This window comes from Coffea arabica, chromosome 7c, assembly GCF_036785885.1.
Source record: "Coffea arabica cultivar ET-39 chromosome 7c, Coffea Arabica ET-39 HiFi, whole genome shotgun sequence".
NCBI classification, from domain to species: domain Eukaryota; kingdom Viridiplantae; phylum Streptophyta; class Magnoliopsida; order Gentianales; family Rubiaceae; genus Coffea; species Coffea arabica.
Genome location: NC_092322.1, coordinates 11599389 through 11620261, shown reverse-complemented (window position 1 = coordinate 11620261; position 20873 = coordinate 11599389). Strand labels below are relative to the sequence as shown.

At 34.5% G+C, this 20873-nt stretch overlaps 3 protein-coding genes and 1 non-coding gene across 4 annotated transcripts; 2 read left to right on the top strand and 2 right to left on the bottom strand.

Moving 5' to 3' along the window:
* Nucleotides 1-3543, top strand: LOC113700187 (uncharacterized). The gene is made up of 5 exons (XM_027220702.2): nucleotides 1-261; nucleotides 397-470; nucleotides 2048-2183; nucleotides 2341-2655; nucleotides 3019-3543. The coding sequence occupies exons 1-5, from the start codon at nucleotides 127-129 to the stop codon at nucleotides 3289-3291; spliced, it is 933 nt and encodes a 310-aa protein (XP_027076503.1). The 5' UTR covers nucleotides 1-126; the 3' UTR covers nucleotides 3292-3543.
* Nucleotides 3544-4352: 809 nt separating this feature from the next.
* Nucleotides 4353-7434, bottom strand: LOC113700093 (annexin D2-like). Its single transcript, XM_027220542.2, has 5 exons — nucleotides 7160-7434; nucleotides 6240-6385; nucleotides 5748-5966; nucleotides 5170-5382; nucleotides 4353-4821 (listed from the first exon to the last, which is right to left on the bottom strand). Exons 1-5 carry the CDS (start codon nucleotides 7233-7235, stop codon nucleotides 4525-4527), a joined length of 951 nt encoding a protein of 316 aa, XP_027076343.2. The 5' UTR covers nucleotides 7236-7434; the 3' UTR covers nucleotides 4353-4524.
* Nucleotides 7435-15742: 8308 nt separating this feature from the next.
* Nucleotides 15743-15815, bottom strand: TRNAR-ACG (transfer RNA arginine (anticodon ACG)). The gene has a single exon. It is a non-coding gene; the product is annotated as a tRNA-Arg (tRNA).
* A 116-nt stretch (nucleotides 15816-15931) lies between these two features.
* On the top strand, nucleotides 15932-20859 carry LOC113699985 (uncharacterized). The gene is made up of 8 exons (XM_027220367.2): nucleotides 15932-16357; nucleotides 17446-17978; nucleotides 18107-18179; nucleotides 18893-18973; nucleotides 19063-19126; nucleotides 19985-20072; nucleotides 20249-20333; nucleotides 20539-20859. The coding sequence occupies exons 1-8, from the start codon at nucleotides 16244-16246 to the stop codon at nucleotides 20620-20622; spliced, it is 1122 nt and encodes a 373-aa protein (XP_027076168.1). The 5' UTR covers nucleotides 15932-16243; the 3' UTR covers nucleotides 20623-20859.
* Nucleotides 20860-20873: the final 14 nt, after the last annotated feature.

Genomic DNA, 20873 nt, shown 5'->3' with positions numbered 1-20873 from the left:
GACCACAGTCTACAACAGCTCTCCGGATATTTTCAACTAAGCCTTTCAGACTTTCAGTTCAAAAAAAAAAAAAAAAGCACAGAAGAAGGAGAGAGACGAAAGGGACTAAAAGAAAAAGAAAAAGAAATGGAGAGAGTAACGCCTGCCCGGAAGCCCCATACTTCCACGGCCGACTTGCTGACATGGTCGGAGGCGCCTCCGTCCGACTCCTCCACCTCGGCCTCCGCCAATGTCTCCCGCTCTGCCACTCGTCCCCAGCAGGTACACCTCATTTTCCGGACACTTTCTTGTTTAACTAGCAACTTTAAAATGCACTGCATTGTAGCCGGAGATTTAGTATTGTACTCTTTTTAATGTTTTTTCTTTTTCTTTTTTTTCTGGTTGAAATTATTGTAGCCAGCAGATGGGATTGGTAAGGTGCTGTTTGGAGGACAGATCACTGATGAGGAAGCTGAAAGTCTCAATAGAAGGTTATTGTAATCAGATGCATATCTTTTTTCTTTTTTCTTTTTTTTTTTTTTGCTTGTTTAATTCAGGAGAAGTTGCACTGAGATGCAAATTAAGTTGTCAAGTTTGAAACTTTACTTGCATTGTCAAGAATCTAGACCCCTATTTCTTTTTTGTTTCTTATTTGCATTTTTTCCTGTATTAATTTACTAGAAGTTGGATGATAGTATAATGGATCTGTGAGTCCATGCTTAATTTTTTATGTTTATTTAGTAGATAATTACTGTTTCAGCAGTGAAATTATTTGTATCATGCATCTAGTTTAAAGATTTATTTTTTTCTCCGATGCCTTTCCTTTTTGGGAAATATTTTGGGTAATATTGGTTTATGAGTAGAATATAAAAAGAAAAAGATTACATATTTGGTTGAACTTACATGTTTTCTGAATCCTGCTACCTAATTTACTTTTTCACTTTGATATAACCTATGACTTTTTCTTTATCTGGAATTAATTTAGCTCACTTCGTACTTTGGAAGATATTTTGCTTAAATACAGCTATACGTATGGGGTAACTTTTGTCAGCTTTTCGATTATTTGATTAACAACTGGAGTACAATTTTGGAAAATGTTATTTGCACTCCCATTTTTGTTAATCACACTTCCAGTATCATTTTAATCATATAGTTTTCATTTATTAGACTATATGATAAAACAAATGGTGGGGTGCAAATAACAAAAAATAGAGTGCAAATAACATTTCCCATTCAAGAGGTCAATGGCAAGTGGTTCTGGAATCTGTGGTTTTTCGATTTAAAAAATGATGCTTATAATTGGAATGCCAAGTTTTGACCAAAAGCTAAGCTGGCTGAATGTTCTTGATTGCTAGTATCCTATGTCTATCTGAATGTTGCATTGTAGCAATCAGGGAGATGCTGGTGTTTTACTTGCGTGAATATGTGTGTATGGCTAGACTCTTTAACACCCGTCAAGAATCATGCTTTACAATAGCAAGATAAGATGTTTAGGTAATTGTTTCTGCAAAGGTAATATTTTTGCATGTCAATATAAGCATAGGTCTTGGCTTTTGTTGCTGATGTATATCCAAGTGACATACGTAATAAGTTGCCTTTACTGGTCAATGTGATGTCACTATATATTAATGCTAACCAATCACCATAATCCCTGCTTTTTTTCATTTTTGTGTATAAGTCTTTCCAAGGTGCTATAGGAGCCGCTCGAACTCTTAAAAACTGCATGTGATTAGGTTCTGTTGCCATGTAGAAACATGAAAGGTCAAAGTCTTCCTGTCAAGATGTTTGTAAAGCTTGAGTTTCTAAAGGTGAAATTTCGTTTAATTTTATGGCAGTCAGTTTAGAACAGACAATTTGAGCATGTCATTAGGCTTGTGGAAACATCATCTGGACCGTTTCTTTACAAGCATTTTCATCTTTTGCATACTAAAATGTAGTATATTCAAAAGTAAATTGTTAAAATGTGCCAGACTCTCATGATTGATTTAGCATCGTTGCATAGTGCAATTTGGAACCTTGATTCTTAGCATTTGAGCTCTTATTTGCTGCGGTTTGTTCGTGTGTTCAGGAAACCATGCTCAGGATATAAGTTGAAGGAGATTACTGGAAGCAAAATATTTTCTGGAGAGACTGAAGATGGTGCATCAGAATCTGGAAATGGTCATGTCTCTTCTAATAATAGGACATCTGTGCGTATGGTTCAGGTATCTGTAGATGTAATTGTAGTAACTCTGTATTCTCAGCATGCCTGAATCCCTTCCATTGGCTGAATGAAGCCCATACAGCCATATTCTTCTATAAACCATGATGCCCATAACATGTCTTTTGACTGCGAATGCAATTGCTCTTGATTGTTGTTAGCAAGCTGCAAATGGAATCAGCCAGATCTCCTTTAGTACTGAAGAAAGGATTTCTCCAAAGAAGCCGACAACTCTTACTGAGGTTGCAAAGCAGCGGGAGTTAAGTGGAACACTGGAAAGCGAAGCTGATAGTAAGATGAAGAAGCAGCTGTCAGATGCGAAGAGCAAGGAACTAAGCGGTAATGATATCTTTGGCCCTCCTCCTGAAGTTCCTCCCAGATCATTGGCTGCTGTGCGCTCTATGGAAGCAAAAGAAATCAAGGACATGGGAGAACCTGCACCGCGAAATCTACGAACATCAGTCAAGGTTTCTAATGTAAGTTAACTCGTGGGACTCATCTGTTAGATTAACTTCCATTTTCTCCTCTTTATCTCTCATTCTTGTACCCCGTATGGCCTGCTGATAATGCACATGTACAAACAAACAGCCACACACACACAGATTCACTCTCTCTCTCTCTGTCTCTGTGTGTGTTGAATGTTTTAGGATAGCATTTTGCATTTGCATTTTGAAGTGCATTTGTATTGTCATTATGATGTCTATATCAGCTTTTGGATCTGTTATATTTAGGGAAAATTTTTTGACAGTTTCTTTGCAACCTATTACCTAAAGTCTATTCTTTTCGGACTGGTTGTCCAAAATGCTGGAATTTTTATGGTCTTGTTTGAACTTTTGTAGCCTGCTGGCGGTCAAAGTAACATCTTGTTTGGTGAAGAACCAGTTGTCAAGACTTCAAAGAAACTACATGACCAGAAATTTGCAGAGTTGACTGGCAATGACATTTTCAAAGGAGATGTTCCTCCAGGCTCTGCTGAAAAGCATCTGAGCACGGCCAAGCTGAAAGAAATGAGTGGCAACAATATTTTTGCTGATGGCAAGGTTAAAGCTAGAGACTTCTTGGGTGGAGTCCGCAAACCCCCTGGTGGTGAGAGCAGCATTGCCTTGGTCTAACTATTTGCATGCAACTGAAAGTTTTAATAATTAGGACCAATAGCTCTCTCTATGTTCCTCCACAATTTGTGTCCTGTACTTTGTGGAGGAACATCTGTGGTTCGTGAGTGATTAGTTATCTAGTTTATAGGTTTTGAATGTATGGATTATGAGATAAGAAAATTTTCAGGATCTTTCGTTTGCAGAACGTTCAACTTTTATCACAAAGTTGAACCATGGTCAAGCCAAACCATTAGGTTCGAACTTATTTCCCTCCTCTGATTAGCCACTATTTGCTCACTAGAACGGAGAATTTTTTTTGGTTGTCAACATGCCAGCTTTGCCAATTGCCAATCTGAGTGGGCTTAAAAAAGATTGTCACTTCTGTTTGTGTCGTGAAAGCCGGTGCAAATAGTGCGTATATTAATTGTATTTATGCTAGTCTAAGAATATTCACAAATCGGAAATCAGACCATATATCCCCAAGCTGGTTTAGCAGTCAAGTTTGGGTAATAAAATCATAGAAAACCCATTCGTTCAGTGTCTTCAAACTCCCCCAGTAACGAGTATATCATACTTGCGTTTTGAGAAATACAAGTATATCATCCTAGTGACGGAGTGTATCATGCTAGCCTTTGAGGCCCATTTTGCAGATTGAGCCGAATGAGCTCTCAAATGGAGAAACAACCTAAGAGAAAATCAAGCTGATCATGGTTGATTCAAGCAGGAGAAGGAGTTTCAAGGTCTCTTTCTCTAATGTCCTGGGGAAAATCTCATCCTGTTTTGCCTCCCATTTGCTGCATCAGTAAATGAAGCCTACACAGCATGGTAGTATAACATACAGTAGTACATTTGCTTCAATTTGGTTGGCCTTAACCTGATTGCAGACCTCAGTACTAATTTCTGCATGATCGCTACATTTTCATGAATGATCAGTATGGAGGAATCATTTCTAGCTCAAATATTAACTGGCCTTGTCAATCCCGTCAATTAATTGAGGTTATTACCTACAAACAAGTTTTTTAAGGTAATGCGTAATAAATGTTGCTTGACTTTTAACCATAAAGTGCAAGCCAGAGAGAGAATTCTAAAGGACACTCTGAACCAATCATAGATAACAGCACACAGTTTCTCCGGCCATTAACTGACCAAACCAGCAGAAGTTCATGTTTCAAAGTCATGGAACTTTAAAAACTCATTAATGACTGTATTTCGTACATAAAAAGCTCTTAAAGTGCCAGAACAAGGAGCTACTCAAAGATCTCCATGCCCTGTTAAAGCCAGAAGCATTTTCTCATAGTCTCCAGAAGTGTCTCCAGCAATTGCACGGTCCAGGGGGACACTGTTCCTTTTATGATACTCTTCTTTGACATGCTGCAAGTCAACCTCAGCTCGAGTAGTCACAACACGAGTGAGAGCCCATTCATCAGTACCCACTCTGTTGATAGCCAATCTAAGAACCTTCTCGAAGTATCTCTCGGGACTCGTCAGGCACTTTATTGTTGCTCTAAGTAATTTGAGGTACTCATCTTTAGGATCATCTTTCAGATTCTGCACGAACAAGACAATTACTGAATATATATGGCAAATGCCATAAGTGTCGAATAGAGTCCTATGAGTACTATCAGACTTGTATGGATAAAGAGGCATAGATATCAAGACATAAATTTGCGCAGAAGATTAATAAAGTTCCACTAAGGTATGCGTCTTTGCAGAATTAACTTTGAGTCTATGAATAAAGAGGCATAGACATCAATACAATAATTTGCATAAAACAGGTCCACTGTATATTTTAATAGCACATTTCAGCTAAAGTATTCAGACACATCAGCAAACTCCATGTTTGCAGACTAACTTGCACTCTTGTTTTTGGAACATAAGTAGTGAACTACAACATACCTTGTTGATAGCATTCCCAAACTCATTGTTATACTGGTTGAGAGTTACATTGAGCTGTGCCTTGCTCCTTGTAGTCAAAATCCTAATAATCTCGTCATTATTGTAAGCCTTTTCAGATATCTTCTCGTGAAGTAGCTTAGCTTCTGATTTTGCTAAAGTCATGTTGACGTCATCTCCTTCATATCTGAATGCAGTCACTAGGGGGACCAAAAGCTGTTTTTGAAGTTAGTTAATACAAAGCAAATGAGAGAATGTTTCTAATTCATCAGCACAATAGAAAAGGATGGTGCATTTTGCAGAAAGTATAATGAACTACTATGCATTTTGTATAGTGCTAGATTATATACCACAAGTAAATAATTCATTGGAGACAATAGAGTGAAATGATTTATAGTAGAAATACATTGGAAAAGCTAATGGATTCAAAATTATCATAATCACTACACGGGATGGTGTTATACATTGTAAGAAGCTTGATCCATGCTTCAAAAACTTGTAGTTTCACCAACTAGGAAAGGTTGTTGAATCAAATTCATATGATCACACAACTGAAGTACATGGAAAGCGTCCTGTAATACCTTACGGAAGTCCCCAGCTGTATGATATGCAACATCTTCCTCAATGGATCTCTTGTAGCGAGCATGATAGGCCTGCCTCGCCTTGAAGAGATCTTGTGAAGATCTGGTACAAGCGATTTCCATGATAACCCAATTACTAGCAGTCAACCTCTTTGTAGCTTCATAAGCCAAGAGCGCATCACGCTCAGCTGGATCAAGTGTCCATAGCAGTACTGCACGCTGTTTTGAACATGCACGTAAGTGTCCTTAAATGCTAATGGAGAGCCTACAATGTCAGTCTTATCAGCCAGGGCATAACATTTGCAATTCAAACTATTTTAGATGATAACAAATCAAAGAAAACAAGGAAAAAGAGGGGGAAAGACGATGATAATAGAAACACACAAAACTGAAGTACCAAGCAAGATAATAAATCATAAAGCCCTGAGTTGGGAAATGAACGACACATGTTTTCACATAGTTTCAAACAAAGCATAAGAGTCTGAAGGTCACCTGAAAGTCACTAGAAAGTTCAGCATCCAAATCTTTCAGAAGATCGTCTCCATAAGTTGCAGCATATACTTCCCGAATCAACTTACGCTGTGCTGCATTTCGGTGAGCCAGGATCTGGATAATTAGGGCCTCGTTTGTTCCCCATCCTGTAATATATTCAAACACCTCATGTCTGATTTTTGTCATATACAAAACAAGAGGTATGATATTTACAATCATCTCCATTTCTATCAAAATTTCGTTCAAGTTGGGCAAATGGCCTGTTAGTGCATTAGTTTCCTAAAGAACTTCAAGAATAGGTAATAGTAGTACATTTTGTTACACACAAACAACAGAGAAACAACTAGTAGAAAGAAGATAGTAACAGCACAAATTGGAACAACAAGGTTCCAATTTAGGAGGACATTGGCTAACTACGAAATTAGCAAAAATAATAAAAATTCGAGTTGTGGGGACGACTCAGGCGACTCGGCTGTTTCTATCCGTCTCGACCGAATTCTCGGCATATCCGGGTGTCTTATCGGAGAGTTGAGTTCCGTTCCGGTGTTGAGTCAACCCAGACTTTGCCGAGTCTTTGAACCATGTAATCCAACAGATCACACTATTTAAATTGAATAGGATAAAACCACGCTTATATCACTACCGAAAGCAAAACACACTGATCATTAATCATATCGAGAGATGATCAAAAGTCCCAAAAAACTTAGATCTTTAAAAACCTTACTAGGATCATGTTCAAAACTTCAAAATTGAAGCCAGTCCAGAAAAACATTCTTTGAAATCATCATACTAAAATGGCCATTGCCAAAACTCGCATAGTACATCTAAAATTAACAGATCGTCTACACAGTACCATAAGAATTACAGATAATCAAAGGTAACAGATTTGATCAGCAATGAAAGAAAGAAATTAAAGGGACCTGCAAAAGCTTTCCTAAGCTGCCCACAGTCCTCATCTGCAGGAGGTACAGATGCAGGAACTCGCAATGTAGCCATTCAGGTTCTTTTGTGTGTCTGTTATTGTGTGTAGTGTGTGTTTCTGTAACAAGAGACTGGGGATGAATTGATTTACGGGACAAGTAAGTATAGTGGTCCAGTTGGTGTAACGAAGCAAGAGAAAGAGTGCGGGGAAGGATGCCAAGTGTGACGAGGAAAAACGGATAAAACGATGAATCCAAGGTGAGAAGACGTGAGTAACGTTTTTGGTGTTTTAATTACCAGTTTAAAGATAATGAAAAATAAGGGCAAAAGTCAGAGGGATGGATTGGATGACGTGGAGTACCAGCAGCGCAACAAAGTATGGCGTGGATATAAGCTGTAAATATTTAGAACCAAGTACTCCATGCAATGCACCAGTGAGTGTTCATTCGTAGGACTTTGGGTTGCAATTGTTCATTCACATAATCACATGCTCTTCCGTGGAATATGTATGGTTTTTGGGGGTTATATGAGTAATCATGATTTTTTTTATTTTGTTTCATTTTAGATTTACTGGTGGTAGAATCCCAGTGGAATGCAGTCCAATTTTGACTGAAAAAATATTTGGAGATGGTATTTTGAATTTACTTTGGGAACCAAACCGAAACTTTTGTTTAGATAACTTTTGAAAATTAGATAAAAATGAAAAAAAAAGAACATAAAGTCATGCGGACATATGCACGGGTCAGGTTGATATGAAGTCAATGAATGCATGTTATTATTTTTACTTCATATATATCAAATTATTATAATATATTTTTCTATAAAAATTTCAAAAAATAGCAATCCAAACGGGTTTCAAATTTTTTAGTATATCAAAATACATTATACATTTTTCTTCAGTTACAACACATCATCAATTAAAAGAAGTGTTTCTTCAGTCTCAAAGTCCTTGTCCTAATGCTTACAATTTAAACTAACTAGTCTAAAGTCTAAACACCTATGCTACGCACAGTAGATCATTTTTTTGGAAAAAAATTATAGTCGAGGGAGGAATTTGAAAAGAGTAATAAATGTGTGTAATTGTTCGTATAATTTAGGGTACACAAAAGTATAGTTAAAAAATGAGATTTTGTAGCAATAGTTCAATATATGATAAAAACATTCTCATTATTTTTAAACTACCACATTGATGGAAGTTGGATCCTGAAAAAAAAAAAAAAAAAAAAAAAAAGAGGTAGAAATCTATATTATAAATTGAGTAACATAAGTGTCCAATTAAATGTAACTGAATATTTAATTTGATAAGTAAATGAAATACTTACAAATATCTTGCCTTCGATTTGATAATCTTTCATGAAGGTAGGAACATTCTTCACACTAATCAACTCTGAGTACGAATGCCAGTATTGGGGGTTTAATTAATTCTGTTGAATTTTGTGAATCTCGTACTATAAATGAGAATGCACGATTTTTACATGAATAATGTGTTGGTCAAATAAGGTACCTCCATTTTCCTAACAATTAAGAGCATACGGAATTTAGAATTATCATTTGTTTTAGAAAGTTTGTAAATAATATTGTATAAAAATATATATGTATAAATAATTTATACCTTCCCTTTTAAATCTCTAAGATAAGAAGAATTATAACAAAATATGAATCATGCATGCCTGTCTTGAAGAGCGAGATATAGGTTACCACCGGGATCTCTAACTTGTATGTTAAGAAGAAATTGTGATATAAAATAAAAAATATAATTAAAATTAAAAGATATGTGAAAATAATCACTTGACAATAGTGTCGACTACGTCATTGTAATGGATATACACTATTTTCAAAAATGAGATTGACATGGTTGTCCACGATTATGTTGTTATCTTTTATTATTGGGTTGGAGGAATTTTAATCGGAGTGGAATTGTTAATTAGAGGAGTATTAATTGGAGTACGAAGGTATGTGAAGGGAGGAATGTTAGTTGGAGCGGAATTCTTATTTGATGGAAACATGATGGCGTGTTTCACATATGGACATGTTGTATTTTATGAAATAAATTAAATTTAAAATGCTAGAAAAATATAATTGAGGGTGGGAAGGTGCGTGGAGGTCTGTTGCTAAAAATCCCTTCTCAAATTTATATAGATATAGATCCCTTATTAGTGCTTATAGTTAAACTAGCCAACAAAAAAGAGTGAAAATAGGCTATGAATACATAAATACATACATACATATATATATATATGAATTAATCTTATATACAATATCACCATTAAATATATGACATATGTGCAAAATTTGAATTTAAAATTTTAAAATTTATTCACGTGTTATACATCCAACCATAATAGCGTATACATTGACAACTAGTGTGAATACCCGTGCTACGCACGGTGCTAACATTGTTGAAAAAAATAAAATGGTGAACAAATAAAGGTGAAAAAATTGAATCAATAAAATTTAAATGTAATATCTGTTTAATAATAGTTTGAAATATAATAGAATGTGTATATCATTCAAGAACTGTCTTTTTTCAAAAAATGGATCCTGAAAAAAAAAATTAAAATTTATATTAAAAAAGGAAATGATATATTTCTACAAATGAATGTAATTGAATGTTGTTAAAGTAAAATACTTACAAATACTAAGCATTCGATTTGATAATTTTTCTTGAACCACTTTTAGTACGAAAGCCAAAATTGATGATTTAATTAATTATGTTGAATTTTGTGGAGTGTGTACTACAAATGAAAATGCACGTTCTTTGACGATATAAAAAACTGCATATTTACCATGATCACGCAAAAGTATTGGTGATGCGGATGGCTGTCGAACTTGAAGAGTGGCAATATTTTCGTTTTTTTTGATCTAGAAAAAATATATATATATTAAATCAAAAATAAATAATTTTTGTATTTATTTTATGTGTAGTAAGTGATACATTGTATGAGAATTGTTAACAAAAAAATACAATAGTTAATATAGAAGTAGCATCAATAGAATTTAATACAATTGTATTGTAATCAAATGAAAATTACGCACCAATAGAATTATTATTAGCACCCATAGTTAATGAAGTAATCCCTATATAAATATATTTTGGTACATGTAGACCCCCCTAACCCCGCAAAACTAACCACTACTTATTGAAAACAAACCAATAAATGCACTAAAATGCCTCCCATCTATACCTCAAATTGCACTTTAACCCACGAATTTTGTGCGAAATTATCCCTCTAATTGCTTTTGTCCTTTTCGATTTTTTCACATGTCGCTAACTGCTTCATTCTCTCTGCTATCATTTATATATTTAAAATCAATTTTTAATATTAAATAAAAAGGAATGTATTAGTTTATAATATGTTCATAATGTAGATAAATTATTAAATTTGAAAAAGGGCGTATGTTCTTATAGGCTTCTTTTTTTTTTTTTTGGGAAAATGAGTTTGTTCTTGTAGGTTTTTTTTTTTTTTTTTGGATACAGAATTTTTTTTCAAAGATTTTGGTTCGTAGTCCCTACTATGTTTAAACCATCTTTTAATATCCAATTCAATATTGTCTTTTATTTTGGCAGCCTCTATAATTTTTAATTTATTCTTTTGGTTTAAGTTCAGTTAGAATTCAGAATTTTTCAAATACCAAGAGAAACCAAATTTTTTTTAAAAATCACCGTCTTGAGTCAGGTAGAGCGCCGAAATATGAGTCAGAATTATTTCCTTTATGCAGTTAGTTTTCTGATATTTGGTATGATATATAATTATGTCCCTTGGGTTTTTCTTTTCATATAGATATCGTTAGGTCTTTGGCATCACTGCTGAACATAATCCAAGCTTAGAAGGACGCGTTTTTTTCTAATCCAGTGGATGCAAAAATACAAAAATACAAAAAATGAAGGTAATATTGTGATTCAAACTCTAAAAAGTAGGATACTATTCTTCAAGAAGTTTCATGCCTTCTTTATTATCTCAAAAAGATGCAACACAAAACAGTTATTTGAATGCTAATAAACTCTCTTTCTACCAATTTTGAAAGCCACCCATTAAAAGTGAAGTGAAAATTATTGCAGTCAATGTAGAGAGAAAATGATAAAGAAAAGAAATGTTAGAATGCAATTTTGCCAAAAGGATTTCTGACGAAATTAAAAATTAATCCAATTTTAATAATGGCGTATAGTGCCTTAGTTATTAGTAGTATCTGAATTGTTTTTCTCTAATTATAAACTATTTTTAATTATTTTTTATTATCAACAAAAATATTTTTTATTTCATGCACGATCATTTTTTAAATAAAATTATGAAAATAACTATCGTAACACCTTTTTTATGTGATAAATGTGCAATAAAAAATAATTAAAAAATTTCATTAATACAAACAAATAAATTTTTATAATATACAATTTATATTAGAAATAGTAAAACCCTCAATCATGAACATATACCATCCGCAATTATATAAGCAAGCAATACCTTATGTTAGAAATGTGATTGTGATTTTGTGTTTATACTTTATCCCACTATTGACTATCTTTGCTTTACAGTGTAACAATAAACAAATAATCGTTCTTAGAATTTTGTAAAAAATTTTTCGAAATAATGGATGATCAGAAAATCAATGCAATATCATTCATGACAAAAAGCAAAACAAAAGTAAAACATACTTAAAAAGCAGAGGGGACCGACCTGGAAAATTAAGTTGGTAAGAATATACTTCCAATTATCCGCAAGAAGGTTGAGTTTTGCTGAAATCTCTGCACATAATATCTTCCACTACTGCTTATAAAAGAAACAAAATCAATACATTTACAAAATGAATAGAGAATAAAAAACAAATAAGAAATTGAGAGAGGGTGGGAGTGAGATAGTGGGATAGTGGGAAAAAAGAATTTGTAGGAGTGATTGTAGGATGAGTTAAGATAGTGGGATAGTGGGAGTGAGATAGTGGGAATATTGATGGGTGATAAGGTGGGTTATAACCAATTACATTTTATATATTAAAATAAATACAAAAATCTAAAAAAAAGAATGAGAAGTTTATAAGTCATTGAGAGGATTTCTGCTAAAAACCCCTTCCTGAATACATATAGATATAGATGTATATAAAAATTAAAACTATATATATAAAAGCAAATTGCTTGATGAGCATGAGCTACTCAAGTCCGCAAGCGTTATCTCATTCACCCTCCGGTTTGCTGACTCAGCTCTATAACTGCCACATCCATGCAGATTAATAAAGCTATTGCCAATATCCATGCAATTTGAATGCCCGAAAGCAATTTACTCTGAGTTTAAAATCTGCAGGGACCTCGTTCTGTCTTGGCTGAACGTGGGTTTTTGGTGGGTTTTTCTTAAATTGCTTTCGGGCCGATTTTTCCGTTAACTCCTGAGTATTTCTAATCTAATTAATTGTCTATCTTCGACAAAAAAAAATATCAATTATTTGGTGAGGATGTGCTCGGGAGGGGGGGTTGGGTAACCATCCCACATCGGAAGATAGTAGGGTATTTACTCTGAATTTAAGATTCATAGGGACCTCGTTTCTGTCTTGGCTGAACGTGGGTTTTTGATGGGTTCTCCTTAGATTGCTTTCGGGCCGGTTTCTCTGTTAACTCCTGAGTGTTTTTAATCTAATTAATTGTCTATCTTTGACAAAAAAAAAAAAGAATGATTTTTTCGTCTTCTGCCTTTTACTTTTCAATTAAATTACTAAATCGTTTTCTCTTTCTTTTTAACTAGAGAGGACAGCAAAAGCTTAGAATCATGGCTACTTCCAAGCTTCCCTTGACACTTTTACTTTCTTTTCTTGTTTTTCTTCTTGTTGAAGCCGATCGTGATGATCTTAAGGTACAACTTACCATTTATTTATTTATTTTTTTCACCTTTTACTCTTATCTTTCTCTTGTTGTAGTTTTAGTAGCTAACACGTTATTTTCTTTTTTTGTCACACAGATCAGTAGCAACAGTTCAGATAGTTTTCTCACCCCAACGATAAGTATGAACCATATGCATGTTTATTTCCAATCAGCCACGACCCATGACTCAGATTCAATTATTATTTCGAAATGCATATAGGAGAATGTTATTTGCACTCCTTTCTTTATTATTTGCACCCCATCATTTGTTTTATCATATAATTTAATAAATAAAAATTATATTATTAAAATGACAATGGGAGCGTAAAGAATATTTTCCTAAGTCTTTTTCATGCCTGAATCTCTAGTTTGCATACTAAATTTATTCAAGTTGAGCAGCTAAGTCTGCCAAATTTTGTTTGATATATATTATTTGTAGGTTGTACATCAGTTTGCATTAGTCATGTGATAGACAGTTTTCTACAGACAATAGAGAATGTGATACTAGAACCTCAACTTATTCATCAAAATTTTTTTTTTGGATAGATTTAGAGCAGATTTTACCTAAACTAACATAATTGCCAGAAGATTTAGTGGCAATTGGTTGCAAACCACATTTTCAGAAGAGTGTAGTCCACAAATGAAATTATATCCATGATGCTTCAATAAAATTTACATGAGACTGAACAAATCAACAGTAGTAACCAATTAGTCACACTATTTATGGCATGCCAGCTGCATCAAAAATTCCAACTTTTTTCACTGTCTCATCATATTGGTGCCTGTGTGACCAATTAGTAATCATATACTCACCAAGAATTCATTCACCATGCATATTGAATTTTGCCCTCCAAGAATTTATGAAGAAAGATACACGAAAACAACTAGAACACTAGATTGTGGACAAGCTTGTGCTGCAAGGTGTGCTTTGGCTTCAAGGCAGAAGCTCTGCAAGAGGGCTTGTGGGACTTGCTGTGCTCGCTGCAGCTGCCTGCCTCCAGGCACTTTTGGGAGCCAGAAACTCTTCTGCCCTTGCTACTTCTCAATGACTACCCATGGTGGCCGGCGCAGGTGTCCCTAGATGAAGTAAATTACCTAAATTTCACTAAGCATCAAACAATATGTATGTGGAGTTTGTACTAATAAATAGTATGTGTGTGTTTGAATGGTTACTTGTGGGAGAGTTTGTAATGTATAAACTTTGTGCAATGGTAAAAAAATGTAGCGATTGACAGTATAAGATTAATAATCGAAGATCATGAAGTGTTTTGATTTTTAGCATCATAATAAAGTTTGAGCACATGAGATCGATGCTGATAAAGAGATTTAATCCAAAGATAAAAGACATTTTTCTTTTGAAGATAAAAGTGAATTATATGGATTAATTAATCTTCTAGACAATTAATTTGAATTTAAAGTAGAGGTGTCAAAATGGGTGACTTGGGCGGGTTTGGGTTGGGTAAAATGGGTAATGGGTATAAGTGAGTCAACTCATTTATACCCATTTAATTAGATGGGTATAAATGGGCAAGTCAAAAAATGAATTGGGTAACCCAATTACCCATTTATAACTCATTTATTTTAACTTTTTGCAAACTCATTTAAATTCATTTTTACAAACTAAGTTATTAATTTATACCACTCTTTGTACCCATCATTAGTTTTAAATATTTACTTATAATGTTCAATAAACTTAATTACCAATTTTTTTCATTTATACTCTATGTCACAAAATTACCTATTATTTAATAATTGAATAATACGAATATAAAAATTTGAATTAAGTACTATAAAAACTTAATCCAAAAATTTTGAACCCCTAACATTTTTTTCATATATAAATTTAAAATTTCATTTTATAAAGATAATAAAATAGGCTAAAATTTATCATAAATTGGTAATGCTAAAAAATGAGCAAGTTAACAAACTAAGAAAAAATAAAATAATAAGATAAAACCAACAAATAATAATAATAATGTTAACATCATGACAAAATGAAAATTTTGAAAAAAAAAAAGGTAGGGGAAAAGAAGAGACTTGGGGGGAAGAGAATTTTAAATGGGTTAATTGGGTTTGATGGGTTACCCAATAATACCCATTTAATAAATGGGTATTATTGGGTAACCCATTTATACCCATATATAAAAATTTAAAATACCCATACCCATCTATTCATGGGCGGGTATGGGTAAATCTAATTAAATGGGTTGATTTGCCACCTCTAATTTAAAGGGTGATGCACTATCCATTATTAATATCCTGCAAGATGTGCTATCCATTATTAATATACATGAAGTAAAATAGGCTCTTAGGGGTGCAAGCAATGTTAATGAATCAACTTTTCATTTTCATGTTAAAAACATCTAACTTTATGGATTCCCTATGAAATTTTTCACTAGATTTTCTAAAGCAATTCGTGTTGAACAATTTTCATCAATCAATTAACAGTCATCTTTTCTGTTAAAAAAATTTAAATTTAAATTTAAAATTCAAATATTACACACGAGCAATGCACACAGTATTAACATTAATTTTATTACACTCATATTTCACTGTCATCAAGTTCCATTTCCCAAAATCAGTCAACACTGGCCCAATCTGCTTTTGTTATAATTGGGAGAAAACTACGTCCAAGAACCATCAAGTCCAACTTCAAACCTGCATTTTGGATCAATGGCACTGGACCACGTCTGGGACAAAACATTACCCGACCCCATTTATGAAGGCGAAAAGCAAAAACCGACTCCACTGGGGATCGAACCCAGAATCTCTGGTTCCGTAGACCAGCGCCTTATCCATTGGGCCATGGAGTCTTACATGTTAAGCGACAAAAAGAATAAATAATAACAATGTAGAGCTACATAAAAGAAAAGGAAATTTTGAGGTCGCTTGAAGCATACTCGTCCTCATCCGCTCCCAACAAACAGCAGCAATAAAGAATAAACCCTTTTTTTTTGTGAATTAAAAAAAGGCATATACGAAAATGTAAAAAAAAAAATAAAAAATGAAAGAGGGTATGTTGAATATGCTATCTTGATAGTAGTTGATGACTGAGAAAACCATGACATCTGAACAAGCAGCTGCTGCAGCATAAATAAAGAAAGTAGTGTACAAAAAAAGGCAAAAAAAAAATTAAAAATATGGAATGTTGAGAGATAGTGGAAATCTTGATCATCAGCATCATCTATCTGTTGGAGACTGATCAAAAAAGGTAAAGAAAGAAGAAGAAGAGAATAATCAGATGGGAATAAGGAGTAAAGCTGCCCACTTTGTATCTGATCTTACCACAGTTCTCCTCAACCCCATTTCAGACAAACCTTCTTCCAAACCCACCTCCACTACCCCTGCTCACCCTGTAAGTCAATATTTATTATTATTTTATGATTTTAGTATGATTTTGTGCTATAATCTTCCCCCAACCCATTCAACGAAGAAGAAAAAGCTGCTTCTTTTTATTATATATCAATAATCTGATCATTTGGGTTTTAAATTTTCATGTTTTTATATATTGTTTGAAGGCCCAGTTAGGATTTTTTTATTCCCGAGTGAAGTGGGAATTAATGGTCGTAATGGGTTTATTTTTATTTGTTGGTTTTGAAGTTCTTTTCTTTTTAATTCCCTATTTGTTTTCTGCTGTGGATTCTGGTGGTTTCTGAAGTGAAGTTTTAGTCACGTTTTTACCATTTTTAGCTGTAACTTTTTTGCAGTCTGACTATATTTTATGGCTTTGAAAAGAGGAGAAGGGTACTGCTAGGTTTTAATGCTAGAGGCTAGCTAGGGGGATTCTTTGTGAAAATGAAAAAAATAGTGTTCTTTGTTTATGTTAGTCCATTTATATTCCTTTAATCCCGGAGGTGACTTGGGGGCATTCTTTGTGAAAATGGAAGAATGGCGTTCTCTTTGTATGTTAGTCCATCATGCAAATACTAAAAGTTAGGAGTTGAATTACAAATTTTTCGTGGTTTTTTGAGTTTTTTCTACTTTAAAGTTGAACCCCCGCAGTCATGGGATGCAAAGGCGGATATTTTACTTGACAGAAGTGTATTCATGTTGAGCCCTGAGGTTGTAAAAGCATCAATAGTCCAGGCCTCTGGTGGCTAGTACTGCAGTAGTGCTTTATTTAATGTAATAAACAAATTAATGTATGCAAGGGTAGGCATCCTGAGAGCCTAATGTAGATAATATGAAATAATTCTTTTTTGAGTTGAGATGCAGGGGCATCCTCTTTCTATTCCTAAAGCCTCAAATGTAACTGTAATGTTTATAATATGTTTTTATGGGATAAAGGTGGATTACTTTTCCATGTTTGAACTTAACAGATTTTCATAACGTTTCTTACGTTCTACAGCATCTTAAGAGGAGCAGTTTATTGTCACGTTTAATTGCCCTCTCAGAGATAAAACATTAATGAAGCTTATAGAAATTTGGTATTGGTTTTAATAGGAAGAAAAATCTGAGTCTGGAGGTAGTAAAGCAGACTCCGTGTCAGATGAGGATGAGGATTCTGAGGACTCTGGTGATGGTCCTGATACATCTTCTTTTACTGCATTCCTAGTCTCCTTACTTTCATCTTCAGAGTCTGGTCGAAGGCCCGAATCTGCTGGGGAAAATGCGTACCAGGAGGACCTGGCTGAATCGTCAGATGTGCCGATACTGAGAGATAGTGGCAGAAAAAGAAGTTTATTCTCTAGGGGTAAACAATCCCTTAACAGAATCTACCACTCTGCTAGATTACCTGGCTTTCGAAGTCAAGGATCAGCAAAGAGCAGCTCTCAAATGGTGGTCGACAATGCAAATAAATCTAAAGTTTCCGCGGATGAAGAGATGTCTACACAAAATTTGGATGAGCCACTGCCTTTGGACGAGATTCCAGAAACTTCTGAACCTTCATTGCTTCTCTCTGAAAAGACTCGAAGCGTTCTATTTGCTTCTATGCCTGTTCTTGTTCAGGGGAGGAAATGGTTGTTATTATACAGGTGCAAGAACATAGAATCATATTATTACAAGATATAAATAACCTTTTTGAATTTTAAGAAGATATCTGGCTTTTTTGTTGGCTATTCACATTATAGAATATTTAATTTCAGTATTCTGCCTTCTGCAGTACATGGAGACATGGTATATCACTTTCAACTTTATATAGAAGAAGCATGCTTTGGCCTGGTCTCAGTTTGCTGGTAATTGGGCCTATAACTCAGAACTTTGCTTGTTGTTTGTGCTATACTTGAAACTATTTATACAATTCATGGCACATAAGCATGGATGATGTCTAAACTTAGCTGTTGATTGGCCTGCCACCTGGTGGACCTTTTGAGAATACTTGAGTTATATGTTATGTTTGTTAGCTGAAGGCTTTAGTCTATCCACTGTAATTTGCATCCATTGTTTTTTGTTTTAAAATTAGTGTTTCGAGAAAAATCTGGATTTAGTTAAACTATTATCCCCTCCTTTTATTTCATTTGTTGCAGAAACACACAGACACACACAAGCACACTCTCTTTTTGTATACAGACCTCACCATGAACACGGGTCGACATATAAATGCTAAATGTGTATGTAAATGTAGATTTATTAATTTGTTAGGTATCATATATTCCACCTTATTTGGTACTAGGAGAGTCTGATTCTGGTTCTTGTACTAGTTATTTTTGCTAAATTTGAGGATTTCATATACACAAAATTAATGCAACTGGGCTATTTTAGTGAAAATATTTTCTATGCATGTAACTGCAAGAAGCTGCAAAATGGATTCGTGGACCTCATTTGTGCAAATTATTAAACTGTTGGACTATGAGTGTCATTTACATGTCACCATAATCAGTTTTAAAGTCTCTGTCTCTGTCTCTGTCTCTGTCTCTGTCTCTCTCACAATCTCAACCTGATTATTTAGGTTGTGGGAGACCGCAAGGGTGCTGTATTTGGTGGTTTAGTTGAGGCACCCTTAAGAGCTACAAGCAAGAAAAGATATCAGGTGGGATGAATGACCTCATATGTTCGGTATCTTAGCACCAAATACTATTTTGTCTATGTCATTTTAAGACAGCATTCAATTTGAAACAGGGCAGCAATAATTCATTTGTTTTCACAAACATATCTGGTGATCCTGCAATTTTCCATCCCACAGGTATTAATATTGCTTTTTGGGCTGCCATATTTTAGAAACTTCTGAAGAGATATGTAACTTTTTGTTTGTTTTGATTTATTAATGCATTAATTAGAGTTTAGTTATCTAGTTGAATAATACTTCTTCTACTGAAAAGCTGATGACCACTGGCAGGACGCTTTGACTCTGTCCAAATATTTTTAGGGGTATATTTTTCCCGTCTTTGATGAGGTTTTCCATATTATAGACCTCTGTTTTTCGTACTTATGATAAATTTCATTCAGGTTTCTTATCCTTTCATGTAAATTTTTCCTCGATTCCGATGTCAACCTTTTCTATGATGGAGAGTTTAGTGAAATTAGATTGGAGGGGTAAAATAGTGAGTAACTTGAAAAGGCTAACAAGGGAAGTATCTGTAATTTAAAAGCACCAGATGACTGACATTTCATTTTGAGCTTCTGAGATCAAATGGTGCATGCCCTTGACATTTTTCTAGCCAAACTACTGCTGCTTGAGTTAAACTTTTCATCTTCTTACTACATAAGTTGTCTTTACCCTAGTGTCAAAAGGACAATATAAAACTAGAGAACATAGGGCATCTTTCTTTTTTTGGAATGATATGGTAGTTATAATATGGCTGAGTAAAGCAATTAGCTTTAGTAGACCTACAACATTGAATTGCAGCTGTGTTGTCTTGTGCCTGGCTTTATGGATATTGATAGAATCATTGAAAGATTGCCGCATCTAGTTCAATTTATTCCTATCAATCTTTTCCTTTGTTGGTCCTTTTTTTTTTTTCATTTTTTTAATGCAGGTTAGTTTGTGTATCTTTGAGGTTGATTGTTTTAAAATGCCATCTATGCCATCTATGCCAAGCAGGTATGAACCGCTATTTCACCTTGTGCTCGCCTGAGTATTTAGCTCTGGGTGGTGGCAGTCATTTTGCTCTGTACTTGGATGGCGATCTGTGAGTTTTCTACTCACCATATATACTTGTGATTGCTTCACTTCTAGTTTCCCCCTCTATCTGGCAGTTAGCTTACTGGTCACATAGATCCAAAATACACCATTAACAGCTGCAAAATTATCTTTCTTCCCTGACACATGTGATTATGTGTCTAATCTTCAATCTGGGTTTTCTAGATTGACCGGATCTAGTTCAGCTTCAGAAACTTATGGAAACTCTTGTCTAGCACACACCCAAGATTTTGATGTGAAGGAAGTTGAGGTACTCCCATCCCCCCTCCTATTCACGCTCACATTTGTTGTATTCATGTCTGAACGTCTTTCATTGATTTGATCTGATTGATTAAGCTTAGTTGCCCACCTCAAGTTGAGTTGGTATGTCTGTCTCTCCCATGGGGCAAGATTACGGAATTATTACTGTCCAGTAGAACACCAAATGATGGAATACTGCTTCATGTTTTACGCAGTTATGGGGTTTTATATACCCTTCAAAGTATGAAGAGATGGTCTCGCTGCTGCGCACTGAGGCACCAGGAATTTGGCGCTTGTAGCAGGTTGACTTGCAATTCTATGTAACATTCTCTCAAGTCCAGCTCTTGTACCGCTGATTCACAAACTTGGGGCTGGAAGATTAATGTACATATACTAGAAAATATAAATATACTATGTTGAAGCCACTTTTCAGCTGTAAAGATTTGCTCTGCCTTGTATATAAAGTGCCAATTTTGGGCTGAGTGTTTGCAACGAACTTGTTTGGTAATAATTTAAGTGCAGCTTTTTTTGGTTAATGTTCCTTTGTTAT